The sequence below is a fragment of the Panthera onca genome, chromosome E1 (genome assembly GCF_046562875.1).
Source record: "Panthera onca isolate mPanOnc1 chromosome E1, mPanOnc1 haplotype 2, whole genome shotgun sequence".
In the NCBI taxonomy this organism is placed as follows: domain Eukaryota; kingdom Metazoa; phylum Chordata; class Mammalia; order Carnivora; family Felidae; genus Panthera; species Panthera onca.
In genome coordinates, this window is record NC_138352.1 from 54931449 (window position 1) to 54956640 (window position 25192).

A 25192-nucleotide genomic window follows, 5' to 3' on the forward strand; every position below is an offset into this window, starting at 1 on the left:
TGATGACGTTGCTCACTCTGACGCGCAGCAGCGCGAGCGTCACGGCCAGTGACGCCCAGATTGGCGGCGCCTGCGGTCGCGTTTTGGGCGTCTTGGTTGGCACCTCACCCGGTTTCGCGAGCGCTGTGTTGAAACGCCGCCGCTCGGTCCAGTTACCAGTCGGCCGCGGGCTGCGCCCCGCGGTCCTGTTGCCATGGCAGCGCGCCACGACTCTCCTCCCGGCTCTACCGCAGGCCGCACCGGGCTTCTGCCCGCAGGGCCCCAGCGCCGCCCAGCCTACGTCTGTCTCCTCTCCCGGGCACACCTCCCCGCAGCGGCCTTTTCCAAAAAAATAGCCCGCACTCCCCTCCAACCTCCACGCAGGGTCAACTCCCTTACTCCAGGCCGAGTTTACTGAAAGAAGGAGAAAGCATCGAACCGAACTTCCATCGGCTTCCCTGCACCAAACCTTTATTTAAAAAAAAATAATAATAAAATAAAAAAATTATTTTTTGTTTATCAAATAATCTCTACCCCTGGGCTCGAACTCACGACTCTGAGAGACCAAAAGCCTCGTGCTCTACCCACTGAGACAGCCAGGCGCCCCTCCCTGCATCAAACCTTTAAAATGCCAGCTTCCCCATTTCCTTTCCCTTGGTTTACGTTGGAAGGGGCGTCGTTCCTAAGGCGGGGCGGTTCATCACACTCTCATCAAAATACTTTTCACTTGACTTCTCCGCACCACTCTCTACAGTGTTGTTTTCTTCTGTAATCCCTTCTCAGGGAGCATTTTGTTCCTACTTCATCTTGCCTCTTAGGTTCTGTCTTGGGTCTTTTCACACTAAATGCTCTCACTGGGTGATCTATTTCATCTACTCACAGGGCTTCAGTTACCATCTATAAACTGATGGATCCCAAATTCATTACCTCCAGTCATATTTATCTTTCAAGCTCCAGGTTTTTAAGCCTGGCTATTAGATATTTCCAGTTGGACATCTGGGAGGCACATAAACTGAACTTATTATCTAACCTATCCGTATTTCCCCAACCCACCTCTTTTATCCCTTATTTTTACCTTATTATTACTTATTATTACCACTTCTATCTTGGCATCATTCAAGACCTCTCCCTCCCCTCCAGCATCCAATCAGTCAACAAGATCCTCACTGCTAAACATCTCTCACATCTATCCACCTCTCTATCACCATTCACCGCCAGCTTGGTTCAGACTACCATCATCCTTCCTCTGGGAGAATTCTTATGTCCCTTCTTTCAGTTTTATCCCTTACGGATCTACGCATGACTTTATACTGAGTGATCTCTCTAAAATGCAAAACGCTGTATCAATCCCCGTGCTTTAAAACCTTTTATAATTCGGCATTTTTCATACTATAATGTCCATATATTTGTTTGTTTGTTTTTAGAGGGAGAAAGCAAATGGAAGAGAGAGAGGGAGAGAGAATCTTAAGCAGTTTCCACATTCAGTGTGGAGTCCAGCCAGGGCTCAATTCCATGACCCTGGGATCATGACCTGAGCAGAAATCAAGAGTCAGAACACTCAACCGACTGAGACCTCCAGGTGCCCCTAAAGTCCATGTTTTTAACATATCTAGGCCCTTCATGATCTGTCCCTTCTTAACCTCTCCAGCCTCATAAGACTTCCTACCCCTTATTCACTGTTTTCTGGCAGGAAAACTTTTATCTCCCTGGCCAAACACTCTTAACATATTTTAAATAGCTAATGCATTATAAATACATTTTAAAAGATGCAAAAGGCAATACAATAAAAAAGTCACCCACCATCCTTATACCCTCCTCGATCAGAGTTATTTTATCTCATGTTTCCTTCAAGTACCTTCTTTTTTAAGTTTATTTATTTTGAGAGAGAGAGGAGCAAGCAGGAGAGGGGCAGAGAGAGAATCCTAAGCAGGTTGCTCACTGTCAGCGCAGAGCCCAACGTGGAGCTCAAAATCATGAACTGTGAGGGGCACCTGGGTGGCTCAGTTGGTTAAGCGTCCAACTTCAGCTCAGGTCACCATCTCGCGGTTCGTGAGTTCGAGCCCCGCATTGGGCTCTGGGCTGATGGCTCAGAGCCTGGAGCCTGCTTCTGATTCTGTGTCTCCCTCTCTCTCTGCCCCTCCCCTGTTCGTGCTCTGTCTCTGTCCCCAAAATAAATAAACGTTAAAAAAAAAATTAAAAAAAAAATCATGAACTGTGAGATCATGAACTGAGCTGAAATCAAGAGTTCAACGCTTAATCAGCTGAGCCACCCAAGCGCCCCTCCTCCAAGTAACTTTATAATTTTATATTAAATATTTATGTCTCGGATCCCTTTGGAATTTATTTTTGTGTATTGTCTTTCCAGTTGGCTACACATTTGCCTCAACGCTTTACAGAATAATCTTGTATTTTCCCCACTGGTGTGAAATATCCCTTTATTATATAGTGTATTCCCATTTGTATCTGAGTTTGTTTCTGGATTCTCTATTCCATTTCGTTAATCCCTCCATTCATATACTATTACCAAACTGTCCTCATTATTGTAACTTTTTTTTAATGACTGGTATGCCTACTTCTCCCTCAATACTCTTTCTCTGGAATGTCCTGGCTCTTCTTACACTTTTATTCTTCCAAGTGAACTTTTAAAGTCAGCTTGTCCAGTTCCAGAAACAGTGCTGTTTTGTTTTTATTGAAGGATATATCAATGTTTAGATTAATTAGAATTATAGCACTTATCACACTGTTTTATAAATTGCCTGTATACTTGTCTGTATCCATGTGAGTTCCATAATACTAGAGACTTTAGGTCATCTTTGTGTGCTTTATGCCTGGGACAGATTCTGGCACACAATAGTTGCTCAATTAAGTGTCGTTAAATGAATGAGTGAATGGATTGCTGAATCCTTAAAGGCTCATGTCTGGAGTCAAAGTTGACCAACGTATTTTTTTAGGGTATGATCTCATAGAAATAACAGTAATCATTAATGTTATTAATAATTACACAATAATAGGGGCGCCTGGGTGGCTCAGTCGGTTAAGCGTCTGACTTCAGCTCAGGTCATGATCTCATGGCTCCTGAGTTTGAGCCCCGCGTCGGGCTCTGTGCTGACAGCTCAGAGCCTGGAACCTGTTTCGAATTCTGTGTCTCCCTCTCTCTCTGCCCTCCCCCTCTCTCTACCCCATTCTCACTCTGGCTCTCTCTCCCTCAAGAATAAATGAACATTAAGAAATTAAATAATTACACACTAATAAAAGGGGCTGTATATTTGAAAAAGCAATGACTTTGTATGCCATGTAGGTTACTGTGACTTTGGACAAGTTATATAACCTCTCTGAGGGTTTTTCCCCATCTGTATAATAAATATACTACCACCTACCGTGAAAGTTGTTGTATTACATGAAACAGCATTTGTAAAGCATTTCACAAAGTGTCTGGCAGATAGCAGATGCTCAGTGGATGATAACAATTCTACCATGTTACTAACATCTGTAGAACTTCTTTTCAAGGACTCTATCTGATTGACATGAGAGATTAGGACAAGGATGCTTCTAAAAGCCAATGGTGCCATAGTTTTGTGGTGGAGAATATTTTAATACAAGACTCCCTATATTTGAGGGAGAGAGAACTGAAATTTCAGGAAATAATTTCTTTTCACCAGTGTTTTCCAAATTGTGACCTGGGGACTACCCATAATGGATTGCCCTGAAGGTCTTATTCAACCCTACAGAACCCTGGGCCCTACCCCTGAATCACTGAATCAGACTTCCCAAAGGGTCGAATCCCCGGATTCTAACAGGTTCTTCGTGTGATTCAGATGCACACTAAAATTTGAAAATGTTTTTAGAATAAAGTTAGTTTTCAAGGAAAAATATAGTCTTGTCTGAAACCAGGAAATGTGAAGGTTGTTTACAAACATCGTGATACAGAGATGCTTCCCCAATAAGGAAAGGCAAGACATCACTGATCAAGAAATTAATCACCGTGGCTGACTTGTGTTGCCTTTTCATCCAGCTACTCATCATTCATCCATCCATCCATCCATCCATCCATCCTTCCATCCATCCCTCCATTCAATAGATGTCAGACACTGGACAAATTGTATTATAGCCATAGTCTGCAAACTGACAAATTCTCTTCCTGAGGTAAAGTCAGGTCTTTGCTACTCCTCAGCTATTCCAGAGACAGATGCTCCAACTTTTGCTTCTTTGGGGCTTGTGGCAACCAGCCCTGTCAAGTAATCATAAATAGCCCCACAGCTGTTGACCAAGGTGAACACAGATAGGCTCTGATCAAGTGGTCTGGTTAAGCATAGATCTTTGCAGAAAGTGGTGGGAGAGGGAACTTTGGGGGTAAGTTAGCCAAAACATCATCGAAGTTAGGAAGCATTTCTTTCTTTTCTTCCTTCCTTCATCCATCAGCACCTTAAGGGAGAGATGATGATAGGCTAGTTAGCACTATACTTTTGTATGGAAGCTACAAAGATGGAAACTGTTTCTGCCCTGAAGGGGCTCATGGTGTGGAGGAGGTGACAGACATCGAAACACCTGACATCACTATAGTATAACAAAGGCTACAATTGAGAAATGTACAAAGTAATGTATTAACACAGAGAAATAAATTTTTGCACAAGCAGCAAAACATAATGAGCTCTGGAGTCAAAACACACTTGGGCTGGGATGCTGGCATGCCACATTGCAAGTCGGGAAACTTTTCTGAGCCTCAGTTTCCCCATAACCAAAACAATGATTTTATTAGTACCTAACCTACCTCATAAGGTTGCTGTGTGTATTAAATGAAGTAATGCTCTGCTCACCTACTTCAGTCATTCAAAAGTACCACGGTCATGATTTTTGTCATGTTCATATAACAATGACATTTATTTAATACTTTTACTTATATTGGTTCACCTTTTTAAAAACAGTCCCCAGCATTTCATTATGAAAAATTTCAAACATTCAACACAGGTGAACGACTTTTACACGGAACATCTATAAACTCACCACCGAGGGGCGCCTGGGTGGCGCAGTCGGTTAAGCGTCCGACTTCAGCCAGGTCATGATCTCGCGGTCCGTGAGTTCGAGCCCCGCGTCAGGCTCTGGGCTGATGGCTCGGAGCCTGGAGCCTGTTTCCGATTCTGTGTCTCCCTCTCTCTGTGACCCTCCCCCATTCATGCTCTGTCTCTCTCTGTCCCAAAAATAAATAAAAAACGTTGAAAAAAAAATTAAAAAAAAATAATAATAATAAACTCACCACCTACGTTCTACAGTAACACAGTGAACACTTTACTATATTACTATACTGGATTGATCACATTTCTTTCTCTCTCTATATAATACATATTTATATTTTAATATATATAATTTATTGTGTTGATTTATATAGTTAATATAAATTAGAATTAATGTGTAAAAAATAAAAATATAAATATATAAATAAATATATAAATATATATTATATAAAAATATATTAAATAAAATATAAATGTATAAATATAAATTAATATGTAAAAAATAAAAATACAAAATATAAATATATAAATAAATATATAAATATATATTATATAAAAATATATTAAATAAAATATAAATGTATAAATATAATGTGTAAAAACTAAAAATATAAAATATAAATATATAAATATATTATATAAAGATATATTAAATAAAATATAAATGTATAAATATAAATTTAAATAAAATATATAAATATATAATTATATATGATAAATATATTATATACAAAAATTATATATATGATATAAACATACATAACCTATAGATACAAATAATATAAAAATATAATAATTATACTAATTTAATTATTACATATACATAACTTATATACTTATATATATCAAAATAATAAAAAAATCAAAATAAATTGCAGAAAATACACTTCCTCCTAAATACTTCAGCATGCATATCATTAACTAGAGTTCATATTTGTTTACAGTGTTTTTCATTTCATGTTAAAGTGACATAAAATGAAATGTATAAATCTTAAGTGTCCATTCACTAAGTCTGACAGGTACATACACCAGTGTAACCCAAACCCCAATCAAGAAATGGAACAGTGGGGTGCCTGGCTGGCTCATTTGGTAGAACATGTGACTCAGAATCTCAGGGTCATGAGTTCAAGCCCCATGATGGGAATGGAGTGTACTTAAAAAAAGAAAGAAAGAAACAAATGGAACATTAACATCATCCCCGTAAAATTCCCCTCATTCCCCTTCCTGGCTAATCTCTTTCCCACCCCCACCCAAGAGGCAACCACTCTTTTGATTTGTTTTCACCATAGATTAGTTGTGTCTGTTCTAGAATTTCATATAACTGGAATAATACAACATACAATCTTTTCTGTAAGGTTTTTTATCAGCATTATGTTGGTGAGATTCATCCATCTTGAATCAGTAATTCATTCCTTGTTATGGTTGAGTAGTATTTCCTTGTATGAATAAACCACAGATTTAAAAAAAATCACCTTCCTATTGGTGGACCCTAGTCTGTTTTTAGTTCTGCCTATTATGAAAAATGTCTCTATGAACATTCCTATATAGGTCTTTTTGTAAGTGTGTTTTCATTTATCCCGAGTAAAATTCTAGGAATGGAATTGCTGGGCCAGAAGGTCAGTACATTTCAGTTTTGTACCAACTGCCAGATCTTTCCCCAAAATGGCATACTATTTGACATTCCCACCAAGTAAGAGTTGGCGTCTGATGTTACCAGCCTTTTTCATTTTAGTCATTCTGATGCATGTATGGTGTCACAATATGATTTTGATTTGCATTTATCTGATGACTCGTGATGTTGCATACGTTTTCATGGGTTTATCCACCATTTGCATCTCTTCCTTTATGAAATGCCTCTTCAGGGGCGCCTGAGTGGCTCAGTTGGATAAGCATCTGACTCTTGATTTCAGCTCAGGTCATGATTTCACGGTTCTTGAGATCACTAACAGTGCAGAGCCTGCTTGGGATTTTCTCTCTCCCTCTCTCTCTCCCCCTCCCTGCTCTTGCTCTCTCTCTCAAAATAAACATTAAAAAAAATGTTTTTGACCTAACTTTAGCAAATGGGAAATCAAGGGGTGTGAGAGAGCAAATTCTTGACCACTAGAACTATAAACCAGTGAATTTTCACGCTCTTTCCTTACAATTGTTTCTTCAAGGAAGGGAAAGTGGCGATACATCCATTTTTGCACCAAACACCCCTCCAATTCAGGGGGACTATCTCGCACTGTCAAACTTGATGAGGCAACACTACCTCCTTCCCTTCCTGGCAGAAAACTGCACACATGTCAGACATGACTCAACCAATCAAATCTTTTGATAGATAGAGTGTGAGTAGGGGAGGGGCAAAAAGAGAGAGAGGGAGACACAGAATCTGAAACAGGCTCCAGGCTCTGAGCTGTCAGCACAGAGCCCGACGCGGGGCTCAAACCCACAAACCTTGGGACCATGACCTGAGCCAAAGTCAGATGACTAACCGACTGAGCCACCCAGGCGCCCTGCACTTGGCATCTTGAAGCTTGAGGAAGTTTCCTGGAGATGCAGGTCCAGCTGGAACCATACCACGACTTGGTGATAAGTGCCCTGAATTGGTGACATCAGCAATGGACACTTCCTGAGAGAGGAGACCAGAGCTGGATTTCCCTCCTCTGCTGCCCTTCATAGTTGATGCTTTGTGAGTTAGGTTCTCCAAACTTCCATCAACACCATGAGTCCCCCCTGCCTCTAGTAGACTCCTTTTCTCCTTTCAGTGACCAGAGTGGGTATCTATTCCATGCCAAGAACTCTGACTGGCACAATAAACTACTAAGAGGAAAGTGCCCTGAACTATCTAGAAGGGATTGTGGTGTCAGAAACATGTCCATAATAAACTCTTCGGATTAGGCAGAAATATCCCCTCAAATTGTAGGAAAGCTTCACTTGGAAGTTATGTCTAGAAAAGGTGGGTAGGTATTTTTAAAAGATGTTTCTTCCTTGAGATACAACCTGATGTCTTCCTCTGACAGCTGTGTATAAATATGTCAACTTCCAGCAGACATAAAACTCCCTGATGGCAGGGGCCCTGTTTCATCTTTTAATTCACAGCTGCCTTACATGCACTGGCTTAAGCTCTCAAAAACACATGTTGTATGATCCTCTTTACCTGTACTCTCATCCCTCAGATTGCTACATTTGTGTTCACAGCTCTCATACCTAATTTTAGGTTCAGAGTTTCCTTAGGGGACTTTGTCTTTATTTTATTTTTTAATGTTTTTATTTACTTTTGAGATAGAGAGAGACAGAGCATGAGCAGGGGAGGGATAGAGAGAGAGGGCGACACAGAATCCAAAGCAGGCTCCAGGCTCAGCTCAGAGCCTGACGCGGGGCTCGAACTCACAGAGTGTGAGATCATGACCTGAGCTGAAGGTGGACGCTTAACCGACTGAGCCACCCAGGCGCCCCAGGGGACTTTGTCTTAATTGAAGCCCAACAAGGTCATCCAGGGGTCTCAGCTAAGTATCCTTTGGAATCTGGGGAGATTAGTAGTGTTCCAATCAAAGAATGCATTGACAATTCTTTGTCCTCTCTAGACACTCTGGCTGGGAGTTAAGAGGTATGGTGCCCTTACTGACTTCCATTTAATGGAATTACAAAAGGGAGGAGGAAGGGGGCACCCGGATTTGAACCGGGGACCTCTTGATCTGCAGTCAAATGCTCTACCCCTGAGCTATACCCCCATGACCTATTATTCTTCTCTTCCTTGTCCACTTAAGGTGACTCAATACCACCAGGTTCCACCCACACCAGAGCTCTGGCAGGCTTTGTGTTCTAAAGCTCCACCTTCTTTTGTATCCATCATCTGCTGTGGCTTTTCTCTTGGTCACCAGTAAACTGGGTGGGGACACTTGAAAAATGACATCCTGGAAACTAGCTGAAAAGGAAACTGATAGAGCACCAGCAGAGAAAGTGCCCACAAGCACTGTGTCAGAATTACTAGATCAGAATCCAGAGGCTAAAAAACACCCCCAGATATCCCCTTGTTCATGCCCTGACTCTTGATGGACTGAGGGTAGAAAGGAGAAGGAAGATGTCAGTTATTTTGGATGGGATGACTCTCAGGAAAATCAGGAAACCCTTCTCAGGGCAACCAATGACAATCCCTTTGGCCGAATCCCTTTTGGCTCAGTTCTTGATGGAAAATCGGTAGCCAGTGTCTAACCCAGGGCCCTGCTGCTGCCTGGGGCAGAGCTTTGTGGAGGGCTCGGTGAGCAGTGCAGTTTCTTCTTACATGGGCGGGGGAGAACTGAGGCCTCCTTTCAAGCCTGGCACTCATGGTCATGGAGCGTAAGGGCACAGGCCTGAGGATGGCCTCTCTCCTCCCACTTCCTCTCCAAAGGCTAGAGAAGCAGAAGGTGAAGAAACTAGCTGGCCCCGGTCCCAAACTTGGGAAAGAAACAGCACACTTGGAGGCACAATAACATCACTGTTTATATAAAAATAGAATTGAGAGATCATCTAAACATCTGTCTTCTATTCAGGTCAAGGGGTGGGAAGGGAAGAGATGCTGTCAGAAGAGAGGGAATCGGGTGACCTCTCCAAAGACCGATGGGCGCTGGCGGAGGTCTGGGGTGTTCCTGCGATAGCCATACCGACCATTGAACCCGTTGATCATTTTCAGATCAGCATTGTAGTTATCATGCCCTGTCACCTGCTGGAGGGAATGCCCTTGGGGGCACAGAGAGAAGCCTGAGCCTGCATTCAGCCATCCCCCGCCCCCCCCCCCCCCCCCCGCTTGCTTCCCCCCCGCCCCCGCCGTCCCAGGGCTGGTATAGAACATGCTCCCCATGTCCCAGCTAAAACCTCAATCCTGGAGTGTCTCAAGGGTCTTGATTAAAAGGCAAGGGTTGATGAAGTCAAGGAGACAGCTTTCTAGAAACCAAACCACATACCACGAGTAGTATACAGGAGGAGCGTGAATGGTATGTGCTAGCACAGGAGGGGCCAGAAGATTCTGGGCTTGGCTGAACTTGCCTTGCTCCCAGGAAGACTGAAAACATTTCACCCTTGCTTCTGACCCATCTGGAGAAAATGGATGAGCTCACTTTGGCCAAATGGTGCATAGGATCATGTGACTAGAGTGTGGTGAAAGGGCGATGGGGTTGGGTGGGAGGAGGGTTCACACTGTCAGAAAAACAGCTCTCAACCCTTCCTTTCTTGTTGCTAAGTTGGGCTCGGAAAAGGAGCAGGACACAGCCTGCTCAGGCCGGGAGCAGTGAGGGGAACATGGGTTTTAGAGTTGGAAAGAGTGGAACTCTGATCCCAGCTAAGCCCTTCTTGGCCAATCACTTTACCACCCTAAACTTCCATTTCCCCGGCTGTAGCACAGGGATAGCGTGAGGGCAGAAAGCATCTGACATACAGTAGGCACTCAATCACTAAATATAAGGAGCACAGTGACACCATCTGCTCATGCATGAGAAGAAAAGCCAGAGGATGCAGTCCTTGGGCCTCTTCCCCTGAAAACAGGGCTCTCTGTGGCCCGGTTTCTCTCTCTGAACTGGGGGAATGCACATCACTCTTCCAAGTGGGTCCATGGTGAGGCTGGAAAGCCAGGTGGCACTTGCCTGCCCCTGCCCAGTTTCTCCGGTTCAGGTATCTCTGTCCTTGCCCGAAGATGTGGAAATAATCCACTATCCAGCCATCCCTGCCTGTGCCCCCGAGATCCTGAAAGTGAGGGAGAAAACAAAGACTGTCAGCCACCATGCTGAGAGGTGCACACGCAAACTCCCTTTGGGCTTATTTCGGGGAGAGAGAAGAGGTCACAGCCAGGGGTAACTGGGCCAGACAGATTAAATATAAATATACGTATTGACCTATTATCTCTCAGGGAGAGGCAGCATAGCTGGGCAGTTAAGGGCTGTCTGTTGCCAGACAGACTGGTTCTAGTCCAGCTCTGCCACTAACAAGCTGTGTGACCCTGGGCCAATGACACAGCTTTTCTGGACTTCAATTTCCTCTTGGCTTTAAGGAGGGTTGCTGAGAGATTTAAGTGAGATAGTTCCAACAAAGGGCCTGGCATAGTAAAAGTTACTTAATTTACTTTAAAAATATGCATTATTGGGGCAACTTGGTGGCTTAGTCATTAAGCATCTGATTTTGGCTCAGGTCATGATCTCACGGTTTGTGAGTTCAAGTCCCACATTGGGTGAGCTCGAGCTCTGCTTCGGGTGAGCCCCACTTCTGTGAGCCCCACTCCCTCTCTCTCTCTGCCCCTCGCTCACTTGCACACTTCTCTCTCAAAATATAAACAAACAAACAAACAAACATACATTATTTGGGGAAGCCTGGCTGGCTCAGTCTGTAGAGCATGCCATTCTTGATGTTGGGTGTGTAAGTTCAAGCCCCACATTGGGGGCAGGGTTTACTTAAAAACAAAACAAAAAAATAAACAAAAATCCCCATTATCTTTTTTTTTTTAAATGTTTATTTCTGAGAGAGAGGGAGAGGGAGAGAGAGAGCACATGCGAGCAGGGGAGGGGCAGAGAGAGAGGTAAACAGAATCTGAAGCAGGCTCCAGGCTCTAAGCTGTCAGCACAAAGCCCAAAGTGGGGCTTGAACCCACGAACTGTGAGATCATGACCTGAGCCTGAGCCAAAGTCAGAGGCTTAACCCACTGAGCCACCCAGGAGCCCCCAACCCCCATTATCTCTATGCAAATGAAGTAATACCTACTACAAACAGTTGTGATGGTTAAATACTTACAAATGGAAAATTTAAAAAGTGTGCACACCATATTATTTTCAAGCTTTTAAATACTCAAGTTTTTCTCCTTTTTCCTCCTAGACTCTGGTTCTGTCATAAAAATTACATGAGTAATTACACGTACACCCTCAAGCATGCCACATACAGATGTGTCCATATGCATGCGATATACACGCAGACACAAACACTGAGATCACACACAAAAAACCCAAGATTTGTTCCCAGAATAACCCCCGCTAAGCCCTCCTCTCCCCTACCCATACCACTGTGAAATATGGAGACAGAAATATTGGAGGCAAAGGTGTTGAAGCCATCAGCAAATAGCGTCAGGATCTTTGATCCCGGGTAGGACTCTGCTGAGAAGGGGCAACATCCACGAGGGTAAAGGGCTGGGGAGAGTGAGGTAGCAGAGGTTCGGGAAGCTTCCTTCCTGCCTGCTCACAGAAAGTCCCATCGAGGGGGCTCCTCGGCAACTATGACGTCACCGATGGAAGGCGCCCCGCCTGGCAGGTGTTCGCTGAGGTCACAAGGATTTTCGCGCGCTTAGAGAATCTGTGGTGCGAGATCACCCCAAGGTCGGGTCCATGACGTCAAAAGGGACAATGACACCCATCTGTTTGGGAGAGGCCAGGTTCCAGGCCCGTTCGCTAAGGCTTGCAGAAACCCAAAATGGGAACATTCTCAAATTCAGGGATGGAAAGTGATTTTGTGAGCCCAGTGAACTCAATACCTGTCATTCGCCTGCGCCAGTTCCGGGGGTTCAGTAAGAAAACCGAGGGGGTGGGAGGGCCCGCCCGAGGGGTAAAGCGCCCCGCCACAGGGTCGAGCTCTGTGGGGGCAGACAGTGGGATCGTCCGGGGCACTCTTATAAATAACCTGTTCAGTCCGGCGCAGCACTGGCGGAACCACGCGGCTCCGGAAGTATCGGCGGGCGTGGTAGTCCTGCTGAGCGTTGTAGGGCGGAATCGCCGACCAGACCTTGGGCCTCAGGCGCTCATAGGTGCGGGCCATGGTGCTCACAGCCACACCATCCAAGATGAAGCCCTTTTCCAGCCGCAGAGGACACTCGCACACGCGCGACATCCCAACCACTACAGCCTCCGAGGGCCTTTCTGGTGGGAATCGAGGGCCCTAGGTAGGGGCTCCCCTGCGCATTGTGACGTGTCAAAGACTCCTGCGACACAAACCCTATGGCCCCATCTAATAGGGTAGGCTCCTAGGGCTGTGAGGGAAGTTGCTTGCGTGGCCGTGAGGTGCAGGATGACCAACAGGAGACCACGCAAGAGGAGTTGGAGATTGAAGAGGGGGATTACAGAACGTGGGCAGTGTGAACGCAACTGGGCCCCGCCCCCCTATATACATTTCCCAAACTCCGTCTCCTTGGGAAACTTGTTTGTACCCAGAATGATCAGAAAGTCCAGATAGCATCTACTTCCGACTCTCATTTTACACAAGTGGGAGTTGAAGCTCAAGAAACATTGGGATAGGGGCGCCTGGGTGGCTCAGTCGGTTGAGCGCCGACTTCGGCTCAGGTCACGATCTCGCGGTCCGTGAGTTCGAGCCCCGCATCGGGCCCCTGTGCTGACAGCTCAGAGCCCGGAGCCTGTTTCAGATTCTGTGTCTCCCTCTCTCTGACCCTCCCCCATTCATGCTCTGTCTCTCTCTGTCTCAAAAATAAATACACGTTAAATTAAAAAAAAGAAAAAAAGAAAAAAAAAAGAAACATTGGGATATTCCCTAAACCCACTTAGTGGTGGATCCAGAGCCAGAATTCAAGTCTCCTGACTTCCAGGAAGTCCTCTTAAAGCACTTCTCCCCACCCAACCCAATTATTTCCATCAGCTAGTATTCCTCCTCCAGCTTAAACAAAACAAAACAAAACAAACAAAAAAAACCACAAGAAACCAGCAGGTTGACACATTATCCCCTGGCTAATTTTTTTTGTATATGTGACAGGATATAGCAAACCATAAACAATGATTTCCTCTAGTTGTTGTGACTACAGGTGATTTTTATTTCCTTCTTCAACTATTCCCCTTGAAGAAGCCCTTGCACAGATGGTTTAACCATCAAACTACTCCTCACACCCAACTCTGAGATGCTATTATCCTACACGAGACAACAGGATCAGAAGTCTTTTATAGTCACTATATGAAGGCATGTGTATTAGAAAAGGTTGCTTGTTATCTATACGCAGAAAACCACTAATTCTGGCAATACTCAGCATACCTAAGGTTTCTATACCATGAAAGGCAAGTTCCTAGAAACCTGAAACTATAGGTTAAGGTCTATAGTTTGAGTCTACTCTGTTACAACTTGAAATGGACCCAGGCAGAACATGTAAGACCTAAGACAAGGAAGGGAAGAGACCCAGGCCTCACTCCTATTTGAAGGTGAGAAATTTCACATGTAGAGTTCACACAACAGGATAAAAAGGATTAATTTTACATCTCATGTCACATCAAAGACTTCAATCTCACCAGGCTGGAGGATAGGGGGCAGGAGGAAGACAGGTCTGTTTTAGACTTCTGAACGTATTTCTCAAACAAGATAGGCTCAGTCTAGACAGCACCAGATCTCAATCTTGGCTACTGCACCTTGGAATCTCCTGGGGAATCTTTAAAAGGTACTGAGGTCTGGGTCCTACCTCCATAATCTGACTTAACTGGCCTGTGATATTGCCTGTACATGTCTTTTTAACTCCTCAGGTTGAGGACCACTACTTTAATACATTCCATGCAGAATCTTGAAGGACAAAAGGGTAATCTTACTGAGTATGTGCTGGGGTCCTTACATCCTCTCATCTCTAGCCTTACAAGAGAACACTTAAGGCTGGGTATTTCCAGAATACTGTTAATCTGAAGATGCATGAACACAAAGCTCAATCTAAAAAGCCTATTCCAACATCTTTAGGCCACACTATTGACCCAAACCTGCCAAAAGGTCATTTTTCCTCAGTCCTTGAAACATCACATAAATCTTCTCATGGTTTAGAAAGAAAACTTACAGGGGCACATGGGTGGCTCAGTTGGTTGAATATCCAACTCTGTTTTAGCTCAGGTCATGATGCCATGGTTGTGAGATTGAGTCCAGTGTAGGGCTCCACACTCAACGTGGAGCCTGCTTTAGATTCTCTCTTAAAAACAAAAACAAAAGCCAATGTCCAGTTCCTTCAAGTAGAATTTGCCAAGGTTTACACCCACTGTGCTGGTATCATCCCATCACCTTTATTTTTTCTTTTAAGGTTTTAAAGTTTTTTTTTTTTAAGTTTAGAGTGGGGAAGGGACAGAGAGAATCCCAAGCAGGCTCTGCAATCTGGGCCTCCAACTCAGGCACTGTGTGAGCTTGTGACCTGGCTGTGCCACCCAGGTGCCCCCATCACCTTTGATCCTCGAACTAAGGTTTAGCAGGTACATTATACAGCCATCCTGTCAAAATGTTTTGATAGCAAAAAACCTGGTAATTTAAAATGATTTAATCACCGTTCATAAAAGCAAACCCAATGGCAGTTACATACATGTTAGATTTTACAAATAAAGTCATTTATGTGCCAGTTTACCCAAAACCCAGAACTGCACAAATATGCATCTATACACCTGTATCTGGTCCTTCCTCACGTCGCTCCTGGACCTCCATGTGTGTCTAGGATCTGACCATTCACTCTACATTATCTCAAATGAATTGCAAGGCAGTTACCTGGGGTAACCTCCTATCAAACAGTACCTACTATCTGCGATTCAAGGACTCCAAACCCAAATAACTAAGTTTTTACAGAAGAAATTGGAAAGTCCGTAAGTGTCTATAGAGTTGAAAAGTGCAAGCACTGTTTATCTTTGTATCACACACATCCCCAGAAAGTTTGCACTAAGTAATTTCATTTTACAAAAGGAGGCAAGGGCTAGATGGTGTCAAGAAGAGTAACGTGGTACAAGAGAACAAGAAGGCAAACACTGGGAGCACATAACTTTTACTTCTTTTTTAAAACAGATAAAGCAAATAATCATGCGATGCTGCCAGCATTGGATGCAATCCTGGGCCACAAGTCTGCACACTCCTTTGCAACAGGTCCAGTGATAGCAGAACCTGCATAAAAAAAGAATGTGGTGACAGGTAAGATTAGACAGACCCAAGGTTAAATCATCCCATCTCAAAGACCTAGGGAACAACGTGGATACTTTCTTACCTTTCATTTCACCTTTATTATTTACTATGACCCCCGCATTATCTTCAAAATAGAGGAACACTCCATCTTTTCTCCGGTATGACTTTCGTTGTCGAATTACCACTGCTGGATGTACTAAAAGGGAAAAAAGGGTAGCAGTCATTTAACCTGTCCCAGTGCCACCACAAGAAAGCAGTTTACATCCCACCCAGTTCTCCAACATTTCCATTTGGACAGAATGCATACTCGCCATTAGCTTTTCATTCCCTAAAAGCAAGTCTGAGAGACAAACCCCTTATCAAACACCAATCGCCCCTTATGGAAAGACCTTACTCCAAGTCAAAACTGCCTACATTTCCTTCAAGTGTAAATTTGGACCTTCTTTCAGGAGAACAATTAGCAACATACCAGCAGGAAACTTGCTAAGCACCTTCTATGCTTTCACCCAACAGGTGGGGACTGTTAAGATCCTAGTATCACAAAATGGGACCCCCTTTAGAACTGAAAAAGTAGAGGGGTGCCTGGGTGGCTCAGTCGGTTGAGTGCCCGACTTCGAATCAGGCATGATCTCACAGTTCGTGAGTTTGAGCCCCGCGTCGGGCTCTGTGCTGACAGCTCAGAGCCTGGAACCTGCTTCAGATTCTGTATCTCCCTCTCTCTCTGCCCCTTCCCTGCTCATGCTCTGTCTCTCAAAAATGAATAAATGTTAAAAAACAAACAAAAAAAAACCTGAAAAAGTAGAGAGGCCAAGCTATTAACTCATTAGGCAATGTTCCACCCCAGTATAGATCAAAACTTCTAAGAAAATACACACCTAGATGTAAAAATTACTGCCCCCCAAGATTATGTTGGAACTGAATATGTACCATGTTAGATTATGTAAATATCAGTTCATTTACACATGAATTTAGCCAAAGAATCCCTGCAACTTCTAGCGTGCATACGTGTACACACACTCCTTGAACTCCCTGAGTACGTCCGGATCGTGACCACACACTCTACTTTATCTCAAATGCCTAACTGCTGGGCACATACGTATGTTAATAGAGCAAAAACTTGGAATTAACCCATCTATCTCATGGCAAAAACACAATCATTTAAAAATGATTAGGTCTATCTGTAATTTTTCATATGTAGTACAATCATCTGTGAAGAAAGAAGAATGGGTTAATGGGAAGGTCATGGTCCCATTTAAACAAGAAATTTTTTGCACGGAAGTCAAGAAAAAAGGACATACGGCAAAATATTAACAGTGATCATCTCTTGGAAGTCTGAAAGTTGGGCAATTTTAATTTAACTTCTATTGCCTATGTAATTAACTGGGTCTAACTTTTTGAGGAACTGTTTTCCAGGGTCTTAAGTAACTTCTAAAAACTTACCTGCACATAAAGTGAACACTTTCCCAGATCTTCATCTACTGCACTTGAAAGAACTAAAGTCAGACACAACCTGCATGCAAACCTTGACAGTCACTGAACAAGTTACTTAATAATCTGACGTTCAAGTTTTCCTCTTGGAAAATAGAGATAAGAGTTACATTGCCATATTCAAGGTCAGACACTGCAAATACAGGATTTTTTATAGGACAGGGATCCTGGCTATCCTTGAGGCAAATACTCTCTCTATACATAGACTCTGACCAAGTTTTTAACAATGAAATACACGTTGAGGGTTAACTAGTATTTACTAAGAGCCTCCTGCTGAGCCCTTATCTACTCAAAACCATTTTTTTAAAAGTAAACTCTATGCCCAACATGGGGCTTGAACTCATGACCCCAAGATCAAGAGTTGTATGCTCTACCCAGAGCCAGTCAGGCACCCCTACTCATAACCATTTAAATTCTCACAAATGACCAATCTAGCAGATGAACAAGGCCACACAAATCCAAGACTTTGGACTTCCAAAACTGCCCCTTTCCACTGCCTGCATTTCAAGTTTCTGCTATATGGAAGCCTAACGTGAGGGGATGTATTCATTTAGCAGAAACCAGAACAAAGTAAGACATTGATAGAGTTGGAAATTCACAACTGTTTTTAAAACCATGAAGCGTTCTCTGGTCTGTCCCACAATAATCAGATGGAGACCAACAACATGTACTGCTGCCATCTCACCAACGGTGACAAGCGGGTTGCTCTGCCCTTCTCTGACAGCTTTCCAGGCCACAGATCAGACCCAGCAAGTGTTCTAAGAGGAAAGCCTGTCCAGTCACATGTAGATCTCAATTTACACACTGATTAATCGATGTTTAACCACAATGCTTGGTACTCCTTGCCTACCAAACCCTCAAGTGGTATTAAAGGAGAATCAAGATTTTTTACCCAGAGGCTAAAAAAACCAAGCGGTAGAGATGTGTGTTTATGCAGGTTTACCAGGAGTAACTGCAGTATGTGGCCAAGACCCATCATATTTGTACTGTATATTCAAGTGATAGCTCAGACTCCTCAGGAAGAGGAAAACATTCCAGGGCAGACAGACTCAACAGGTACAGGAGGAAAGTTCCAAGAGCTGAAGTTCACTGAGTATCAGAAGCTATAAAACCAGACAAGACATTACAAGTCAGAAGTGCTCCAAAACCTTCTCCCCTCGACCAACTCCTACACCTAGTGGGGATTAAGCAATGACCAGCTCCCCGTTTTAGTGTCTACCAGAAGAGATTTAGAAGCAACCATGACAAACTTTTGACAAGTCACAATCCCGAGTTAATCTCCTCTATAAAAAGAACCTGCCTTAAAACACGAAGACTATGTTATTCTGTACTTACAAAGTGCTAGGTGTCCCAGGCCAAATGCTCTACACGCTTTACCTGAATCTCACAACCACTTTATGCAAGTTTTCATTCTTCCCTTTCAAATCAGTAGTTCCAGGAAAGGAAACTTGCCTGACACCTGGTCAACTCTAAATGCCTATCAAAAAACAAAAAAACAAACAACGCCCACATTTACTGGGGCATCTGGCTGGCTCAGTTGGTAGGGCATGTGACTCTTGATCTTGGGATCCTGACTTCAAGCCCCATGCTGGGTGCAGAGATTACTTAAAAACTGGGGCGCCTAGGTGGCTCAGTCAGTTAAGCGTCTGACTTCAGCCCAAGTCATGATCCCCTACTTCGTGGGTTCGAGCCCCGCGTTGGGCTCTGTGCTGACAGCTCAGAGCCTGGAGCCTGCTTCAGATTCTGTCTCTCTCTCTGCCCCTCCCTCCCCTGCTTGCACTGTGTCTCCCCAAAATAAATAAATACTAAAAGAAATTTTTTAAATTATATACACACACACACACACACATATATAAACACCACCATATTCATTTGCAGCTGAGAAACCAGCAATGAACCAGACAGTTGCCTGCTCTTCTGAACTTAAGTAGAAGAAACAACTCTAATGCTACACAAAAAATACCACTTGGATTTAGGTTACTGGAGGATGGGGGGTGGATGGGGAGATGTGTTAACAAGGAAGTGAGCTAAAGATGACTGCATTTGAGTATTCCAGGCAGGAGGCACAAAGTACAAAGGATCTGAAGCACCAAGGAAGGTGGAGGGAGAAATCAAGACCTGAAAGCAATAGAGCTGGAGAAGGCACCATGAAGAAGGACTAAGTTCTACAAGGACAGGGCTTTTGTTTCTACAGGTATAGGTACCTGATGTGGTTTATAACTATCCACTGAACGCGGGGAAATGGCAGGGTAAATATGTACTTCCTCGCAGCTTGTATTGGGAACCAAGAAAGAACTTAAGTAGGGAAATGACAAGCCAAGGTTTACATTTAAGCCAGCCAGGTGCCCCAAGACTTACACTTTAATCTTTTTTTGTTTTTTCAAATATTTATGCAGTTCCCGGCAGGGAGAGAGAAAGCAGGGGAGCGGCAGAGAGAGAGGGAGACACAAAATCTGAAGCAGGCTCCAGGCTCTCAACACAGAGCCCGACGCTGGGCTCAACCCAGAGACCGTGAGATCATGACCTGAGCTGAAGTCTGCCACTTAACTGACTGAGCCACCCAGGCACCCCAGACTTACATTTTTAAAAGATGGGCCCTGACTTCAGTGTGGCAAATACACTTAGGGCGTAAGGGGACAAGGACAAATGTAACAATGGGGTGCACGGCTGGCTCAGTCAACTAGCGCATGTCACTCTTGATCTCAGGGTAATGACTTCAAGCCCCAGGCTGGGCAGAGATTATTTAAAACAATTAAAAAAAAAAAAAAAAAGCAACAGATACAACAAAACCAGATAGGGAAGAGAATAGTCTCTAACACAGCCAAGAGAAGACCTTCAATTGCAGATAAATAGCTCAGACTTCCTCTCAAAAAAAATCAAGCTTTTAAGAAGCCTTGAAAATGGCAGAGTAACTGTTCCATTTTCTAGTAAAGGGCACCTGTCCACCAAGCAACAGCAGGATTCAGGACCTCCACTCACCCTTCTTTCTGAGCTCTGGTTTGCCTTTCTTCACTGTGGCCATCACCATGTCACCCACGCCAGCAGCAGGAAGTCTATTCAATCTTCCTTTGATCCCCTTCACAGAGATGATATACAGATTTTTGGCTCCTATAAAAGAATGTAAACAAACATGACTTTTTTGGAGAGCTTATTAAGCAGTTCTCCCAGTGTAACATTTCCCCCCACCCCACCCCACCATTTCCAGAGCCTCTCCCTCCCCTCTTACTCCCAAAGAGTTAGTCGCCCCCCCCCCCCCACCTGACCAAGGTGGAATACCTTGTCACACCACCGATTGAAGCAAAACAACACAGCATGCTGCTGCTTCACCCAAAAGCAGTGTTTTTCCTCTGCCCTTTCTTGACGGCTCAGTGGGTCATTAGTCAAGGCCCAACGAGTGCTTTTAAAAGGGGGGGGGGGGGTTGGCAGGGTGCAGCTGAAGGTCTCACCCGTGTTGTCAGCACAGTTGATCACGGCTCCGACCGGAAGACCCAGGGAAATCCGGAATTTCGCACCGGAGGACCCACCACGTCCTGCGGGTAGGAAGGAACACAGGAATGGGGTCGCTGTCTAAGTCATGGTTCGGAGTTGCCCTCACACTCGTAAGGTATAAATTCATTCGCACGTGCTTTGGGAAACGGCAGACTAAATTCCCTCTCTCTGGGATTCCACCTACCCCTCCCCATGTGCCACCCCGTTCTCATGGCGAACAGCCAATTCCACACTATTACCGCCTTTACGTGGAGAGTAAGGGGCCTGAACCACCCAACCTTCGCTCCAGCTTTTGCACCACGTAGCTCTTCTTGCAAGGCGGGAGCCCGCACAAGTCGCCCAGCATGGGGCCTAAGCCAGCCCCACTTCAATTCCATTACTGGAGCTCTAGGCGCAGAGCGACCCCGCGAGGTTCGGTCTGGGGTCCCGTCCGGATCCGGCCAACTCAACCCGCCAGGCCCCCCCAGCCGCTTTCGGCAGCCCTTCCAGCGCTCTCTCGCGGCCCTCCTCTCCCTCTCCGCCCGGGAGGAGCGCAAAGCGCCACAGCTGCCCGTGGGCACCGCTCCGGGCGCGCCCAGCAGCCACCTCGCGACAGATGGCGAAGGATCTCCCAGATACTCACCTCGCTTCGACATCTTTGCTCAACAAGGAGTCGGAAAAGGAGTGAGTGCAAAGGACGCTGGGAGATGAACTTTGATGCCCCGCCCAATCCCGTCACGTGTCCCGGAGCCTGCTCAATCCGCCTCTTCCCTCCACCGCTTCAGGGCGCAGTTTTATTACGTAATAAATGCTGGACGTAGGGTTAAGTTCTCGCGGCGAAGTGGGCGGTGTCGGCGCTGAGGGCTGCTGGCGCGAGTGACGTCCGGAGTCTCCTTTTTAAGAAGTCTAATGTAGTCGGGAGCACAGAAACATTGGTAAATTTACCCAACAACCTCTTTTGAGCACGTAATATGCGTCGGGAGCTTCGCTGGACCTTAGAAGTTCAGAAATGATTGATTAAAAGGTTCTGTGCTGTGTAGGGGCCCCCGAAGAACACAGGGCGTGGGGGACCGAGCGAGAAAGCTCTAAACGGTACCCTTAGGATGTGGTATTGAAAAAAAACTGCTGAAAAAGAGATGGCGAGTAAAAATAAACAAATGTGAAAGTTCCCTCCCCCCTCCCCCAAAAGGATGTGGTATTGGGAAGAGCCATTCTAGCGCTGCAGATAATCCCGTGTGCGGGGGTGTGTGTGTGTGTGTGTGTGTGTGTGTGTGTGTGTGTGTGTGTGTGTGTTTGGTTCCATACCCATTTGTATTTTAGGGATCCTGGTATGTCAGTTACCCCTTTTATAGCTTCAACCTCCCCATTCTGGCCTCTTTCCTTCTGTTGATATATTCAAATATTAATTGAGCACCTACTTTATGCCAGGTACTGTCATGGGCATACATTAGACTACATCAGGGGGAAAAACAGATAAACGATTCTGCTAGGGTGGCAATGACAGTGGGTATTAGTAAACAATAGATACAATAACTGCAGTGTATAGTGTGTTAGATGGTGCATACCATGGAAAAGTAAAAGAGCAAGGTAAGAGGGATCAGGAAGTGGGTGGAGGGGCAAATTGTAATTTGAAACAATGTGGTCAGTGTGGGCTCCATGGGAGAAGCTGATATTAAAGCAAATAAGATTATTTGATACTAGATTTTAGGTGAGGGAGTTCGCAGGGAAGGGCAGTACAGATAGTCATGAGCCAGTGAAGGCTTCCTAAGGCATGAGTGTGCCTGAGATCACTCTAATTGAAGCTAGACTGTGGGAAAGGACACAAAGTTACAAGTAAGGAGATGTGCTAGGAAGCTCTTGCAATACTCAGGAAAGAATGATGGTGATTTGGACTAGAGTGGTAGCAGTAGAGGTAATGTAATGTGGTCAGGTCCTGGATGTGTTTTGGAGGTACAGCCAACAAAATGTGGGGCATGAAAGAAAGGAAGGAATCAAAATGTCTCCAAGGCCTTCAACGTCTGAGCAAGCTGAAAATGGCCTTGCCATTAACTGGCTTGGGGAAAACTATGGGGGAACAGATTTGGGGGTTAAGAACTGGACTTCAATTTTGGACATGTTAAGTTAGATGCCTATTAAACGACCAAACAAAATTCAAATAACAAGTTGGACACATTAGCCTGGAGTTCTGGAGAGAAAGATCTATAAATTCGGGAGTTGTTAGCATATAGGTATACAGTTGACCCTTGAACAATTCAGGGATTAGAGGCTCTGACCCTTCCATGCACTCAAAAATTCATGTTTAACTTTTGACTCCCCTAAAACTTAACTACTACTAGTCTACTTGACCAGAAGCCTTACCAATAGCATAAACAATTGATCACATATTTTGTATGTTGTATGTACTGGATTCAGAATACTGGGTTCTTAGAATATAAGACAGAAAATAAAATGTTATTAAGGAAATAGTAAGGAATAGGGGTGCCTGGGTGGCTCAGTCAGTTAAGCAGCCGACTCTTGGTTTTGGTTCAGGTCATGATCTCATGGGTTTGTGAGTTCGAGCCCCACCTTGTGCTCTGTGCTGCTGTTGTGAAGCCTGCTTGGGATTCACTCTCTCTCCCACTCTCTCTGCCCCTCCCCCTCAAATAAATAAACTTAAAAAATAATAATTTAAGAAAATCATAGGGAAGAAAAAATACATTTACAATACTACAATATATATATATTTTAAAATGCGTATATAAGTGGACCAGTGCAGTTCAAACCCATGTTATTGAAGGGTCAACCGTGTCTAAAGCCATGACAGTGGATGAGATCATAAAGAAGTAAGGATAGGGGTACCTGGAGCAAACGACTCTTGATCTTGGGGTTGCAGGTTCGAGCCCCATGTTGGATGTAGAGATTAATTCAAAATAAAAAAAATCTAGGGGTGCCTTGGTGGCTCAGTTGGTTAAGCATCTGACTCTTGATTTCAGCTCAGGTCATGATCTCATGGTTCGTGAGTTCAAGCCCTGCATCAGGCTCTGTGCTGATAGTGTGGAGCCTACTTGGGATTTTCTCTCTCTCTCTCTCTCTCTCTCTCTCTCTCTCTCTGCCCCTCCCCCACTCACATACACAATCTTGCTCTCAAAATAAATAAATTTAAAAATCTAAAAAAAAAAAAAAAGTAAGGATAAATAAAGACCATGAGCTAAGCTCTGGGGCACTTCAACATTAAGAAGTCTATAAATCTGTACATTTATAAATCTCTCTTATCACTCTTAAAATGCCTTCAGTTGATCCCACCAACTTCTCTAGCTACCAATTTTTCACTCTCTTTCACTTCTCAACCAAATTGCATGGGTTTCTGAATATATGATTTCCTTAGCAAATGTGTCTCTCTTGATAAATGGAACCACCATCCATCCAGGTGTCCATCTGAGGCTCTTAGCCAAGTCGTTTTCAGGTTGCCTTCTAAAGGTCTGTTGTAGGGGTGCTTGGCTGGCTCTGTGTAGAGCATGGGACTCTTGATCTTGGGGTTGTGAGTCCAAGCCCCATGTTGGATGTGGAGATTACTTAAAAAATAAAAAAAAAAATCTATAAATAAATAAACAAATAAATAAATCTTAGGGGCACCTGGGTGGCTCAGTCGGTTAAGCGTCCAAGTCTTGAGCTCAGCTCAGGTCTTGATTTCAGAGTTGTGGGTTTGAGCCCCCCATCGGGTTCCGTGGAGCTTGCTTAGGATTCTCTCTCTTCCCTTCCCAGGTTCATGCTCTTCTTCTCTCTCAAAATAAATAAATTTTTTTTTAAAAAAAGTGTCTGTTGGGGTGCCTGGGTGGCTCAGTCAGTTAAGCCTCTGACTTTGGCTCAGGTCATGATCTCGAGGTTCGTGGGTTCAAGTCCTGCTTCGGGCTCTGTGCTGACAGCTCAGAGCCTGGAGCCTACTTCGGATTCTGTGTCTCCCTGCTCCTCCACCACTCGCGTTCTGTCTCTCTCAAAAATAAATAAACATTTAAAAAACAGTGTCTGTCATGTCTATCCACTTCTTTCCATCTCCTCTAGTCCTGCTACGGTCCATCTCTTACTTAAACTACTTTTGAAGCCTCCTAGCATACCTCCTGACCTCTATTTCTCCCTCTTCCACCCACTCACTCATGGCCAAGAATCATTTTTCAGAAATACAAATATTACAATGTCACTCTCCTGAAAATCCTCCAGTGGTTTCTAGTGCTCTTAGATCAAAGTTAAAATCCATATGGTGGTCTACTAGGCCCTGACCTGGCCTCATCCTACCTTGTCAACCTTATCTTGCACCATGCTTGCTTTTGTTCCAAAGAGTTGACATTTTAGTCCCAGATACTGTCCATGCTCCTGAATACCCACAAGTCTCACACATGCTTGGAACACTCTACCCTGCCTACCCTCATCATGTA

General features: G+C 44.3%; 3 protein-coding genes and 2 non-coding genes across 6 annotated transcripts in view; 1 reads left to right on the plus strand and 4 right to left on the minus strand.

Annotated features, from left to right (window-relative positions):
- Positions 1–8629: 8629 nt before the first annotated feature.
- On the minus strand, positions 8630–8701 carry TRNAC-GCA (transfer RNA cysteine (anticodon GCA)). The gene has a single exon. It is a non-coding gene; the product is annotated as a tRNA-Cys (tRNA).
- Positions 8702–9433: 732 nt separating this feature from the next.
- On the minus strand, positions 9434–13063 carry SPMAP1 (sperm microtubule associated protein 1). Of its 2 annotated transcripts, XM_081791263.1 has the most exons (4): positions 12603–13063; positions 10589–10688; positions 9825–9893; positions 9607–9689 (listed from the first exon to the last, which is right to left on the minus strand). In XM_081791263.1, the coding sequence occupies exons 1-3, from the start codon at positions 12807–12809 to the stop codon at positions 9826–9828; spliced, it is 375 nt and encodes a 124-aa protein (XP_081647389.1). In that variant the 5' UTR covers positions 12810–13063; the 3' UTR covers positions 9607–9689; position 9825. The 2 variants fall into 2 exon arrangements, with proteins under 2 accessions (XP_060502206.1, XP_081647389.1); XM_060646223.3 differs by lacking the exon at positions 9825–9893 and having other exon boundaries at positions 9434–9689; positions 12603–13050.
- Positions 13064–15676: 2613 nt separating this feature from the next.
- RPL23 (ribosomal protein L23) lies at positions 15677–21549 on the minus strand. Its single transcript, XM_060646222.2, has 5 exons — positions 21427–21549; positions 20762–20845; positions 20295–20423; positions 15910–16023; positions 15677–15809 (listed from the first exon to the last, which is right to left on the minus strand). The coding sequence occupies exons 1-5, from the start codon at positions 21437–21439 to the stop codon at positions 15727–15729; spliced, it is 423 nt and encodes a 140-aa protein (XP_060502205.1). The 5' UTR covers positions 21440–21549; the 3' UTR covers positions 15677–15726.
- Positions 20591–20725, minus strand: LOC132688671 (small nucleolar RNA SNORA21). The gene has a single exon (XR_009614650.1). It is a non-coding gene; the product is annotated as a small nucleolar RNA SNORA21 (small nucleolar RNA).
- Positions 21550–21632: 83 nt separating the features above from the next.
- LASP1 (LIM and SH3 protein 1) overlaps positions 21633–25192 on the plus strand; it is a 50740-nt gene continuing 47180 nt past the window's right edge. The window contains exon 1 of the mRNA XM_078437206.2: positions 21633–21718. The gene's annotated coding sequence lies outside the window, so the exon portion shown is untranslated. The remainder of the gene's footprint in view (positions 21719–25192) is intronic.

Excerpts from the sequence above, each read along its gene's own strand:
- SPMAP1 (XM_060646223.3), bottom strand. The coding sequence starts at position 12,809 with ATGTCGCGCGTGTGCGAGTGTCCTCTGCGGCTGGAAAAGGGCTTCATC. Across the intron at positions 10,689-12,602 it reads TGCTGCGCCGGACTGAACAG|GATCTCGGGGGCACAGGCAG; the intron begins GTTATTTATAAG and ends CCTCACTTTCAG. Across the intron at positions 9,690-10,588 it reads GAGAAACTGGGCAGGGGCAG|GGCATTCCCTCCAGCAGGTG; the intron begins GCAAGTGCCACC and ends TGTGCCCCCAAG.
- RPL23 (XM_060646222.2), bottom strand. Across the intron at positions 20,424-20,761 it reads CAACTGTGCTGACAACACGG|GAGCCAAAAATCTGTATATC; the intron begins GTGAGACCTTCA and ends ATTCTTTTATAG. Across the intron at positions 16,024-20,294 it reads ACCAGAGCTCAGAAAGAAGG|TACATCCAGCAGTGGTAATT; the intron begins GTGAGTGGAGGT and ends TTTCCCTTTTAG.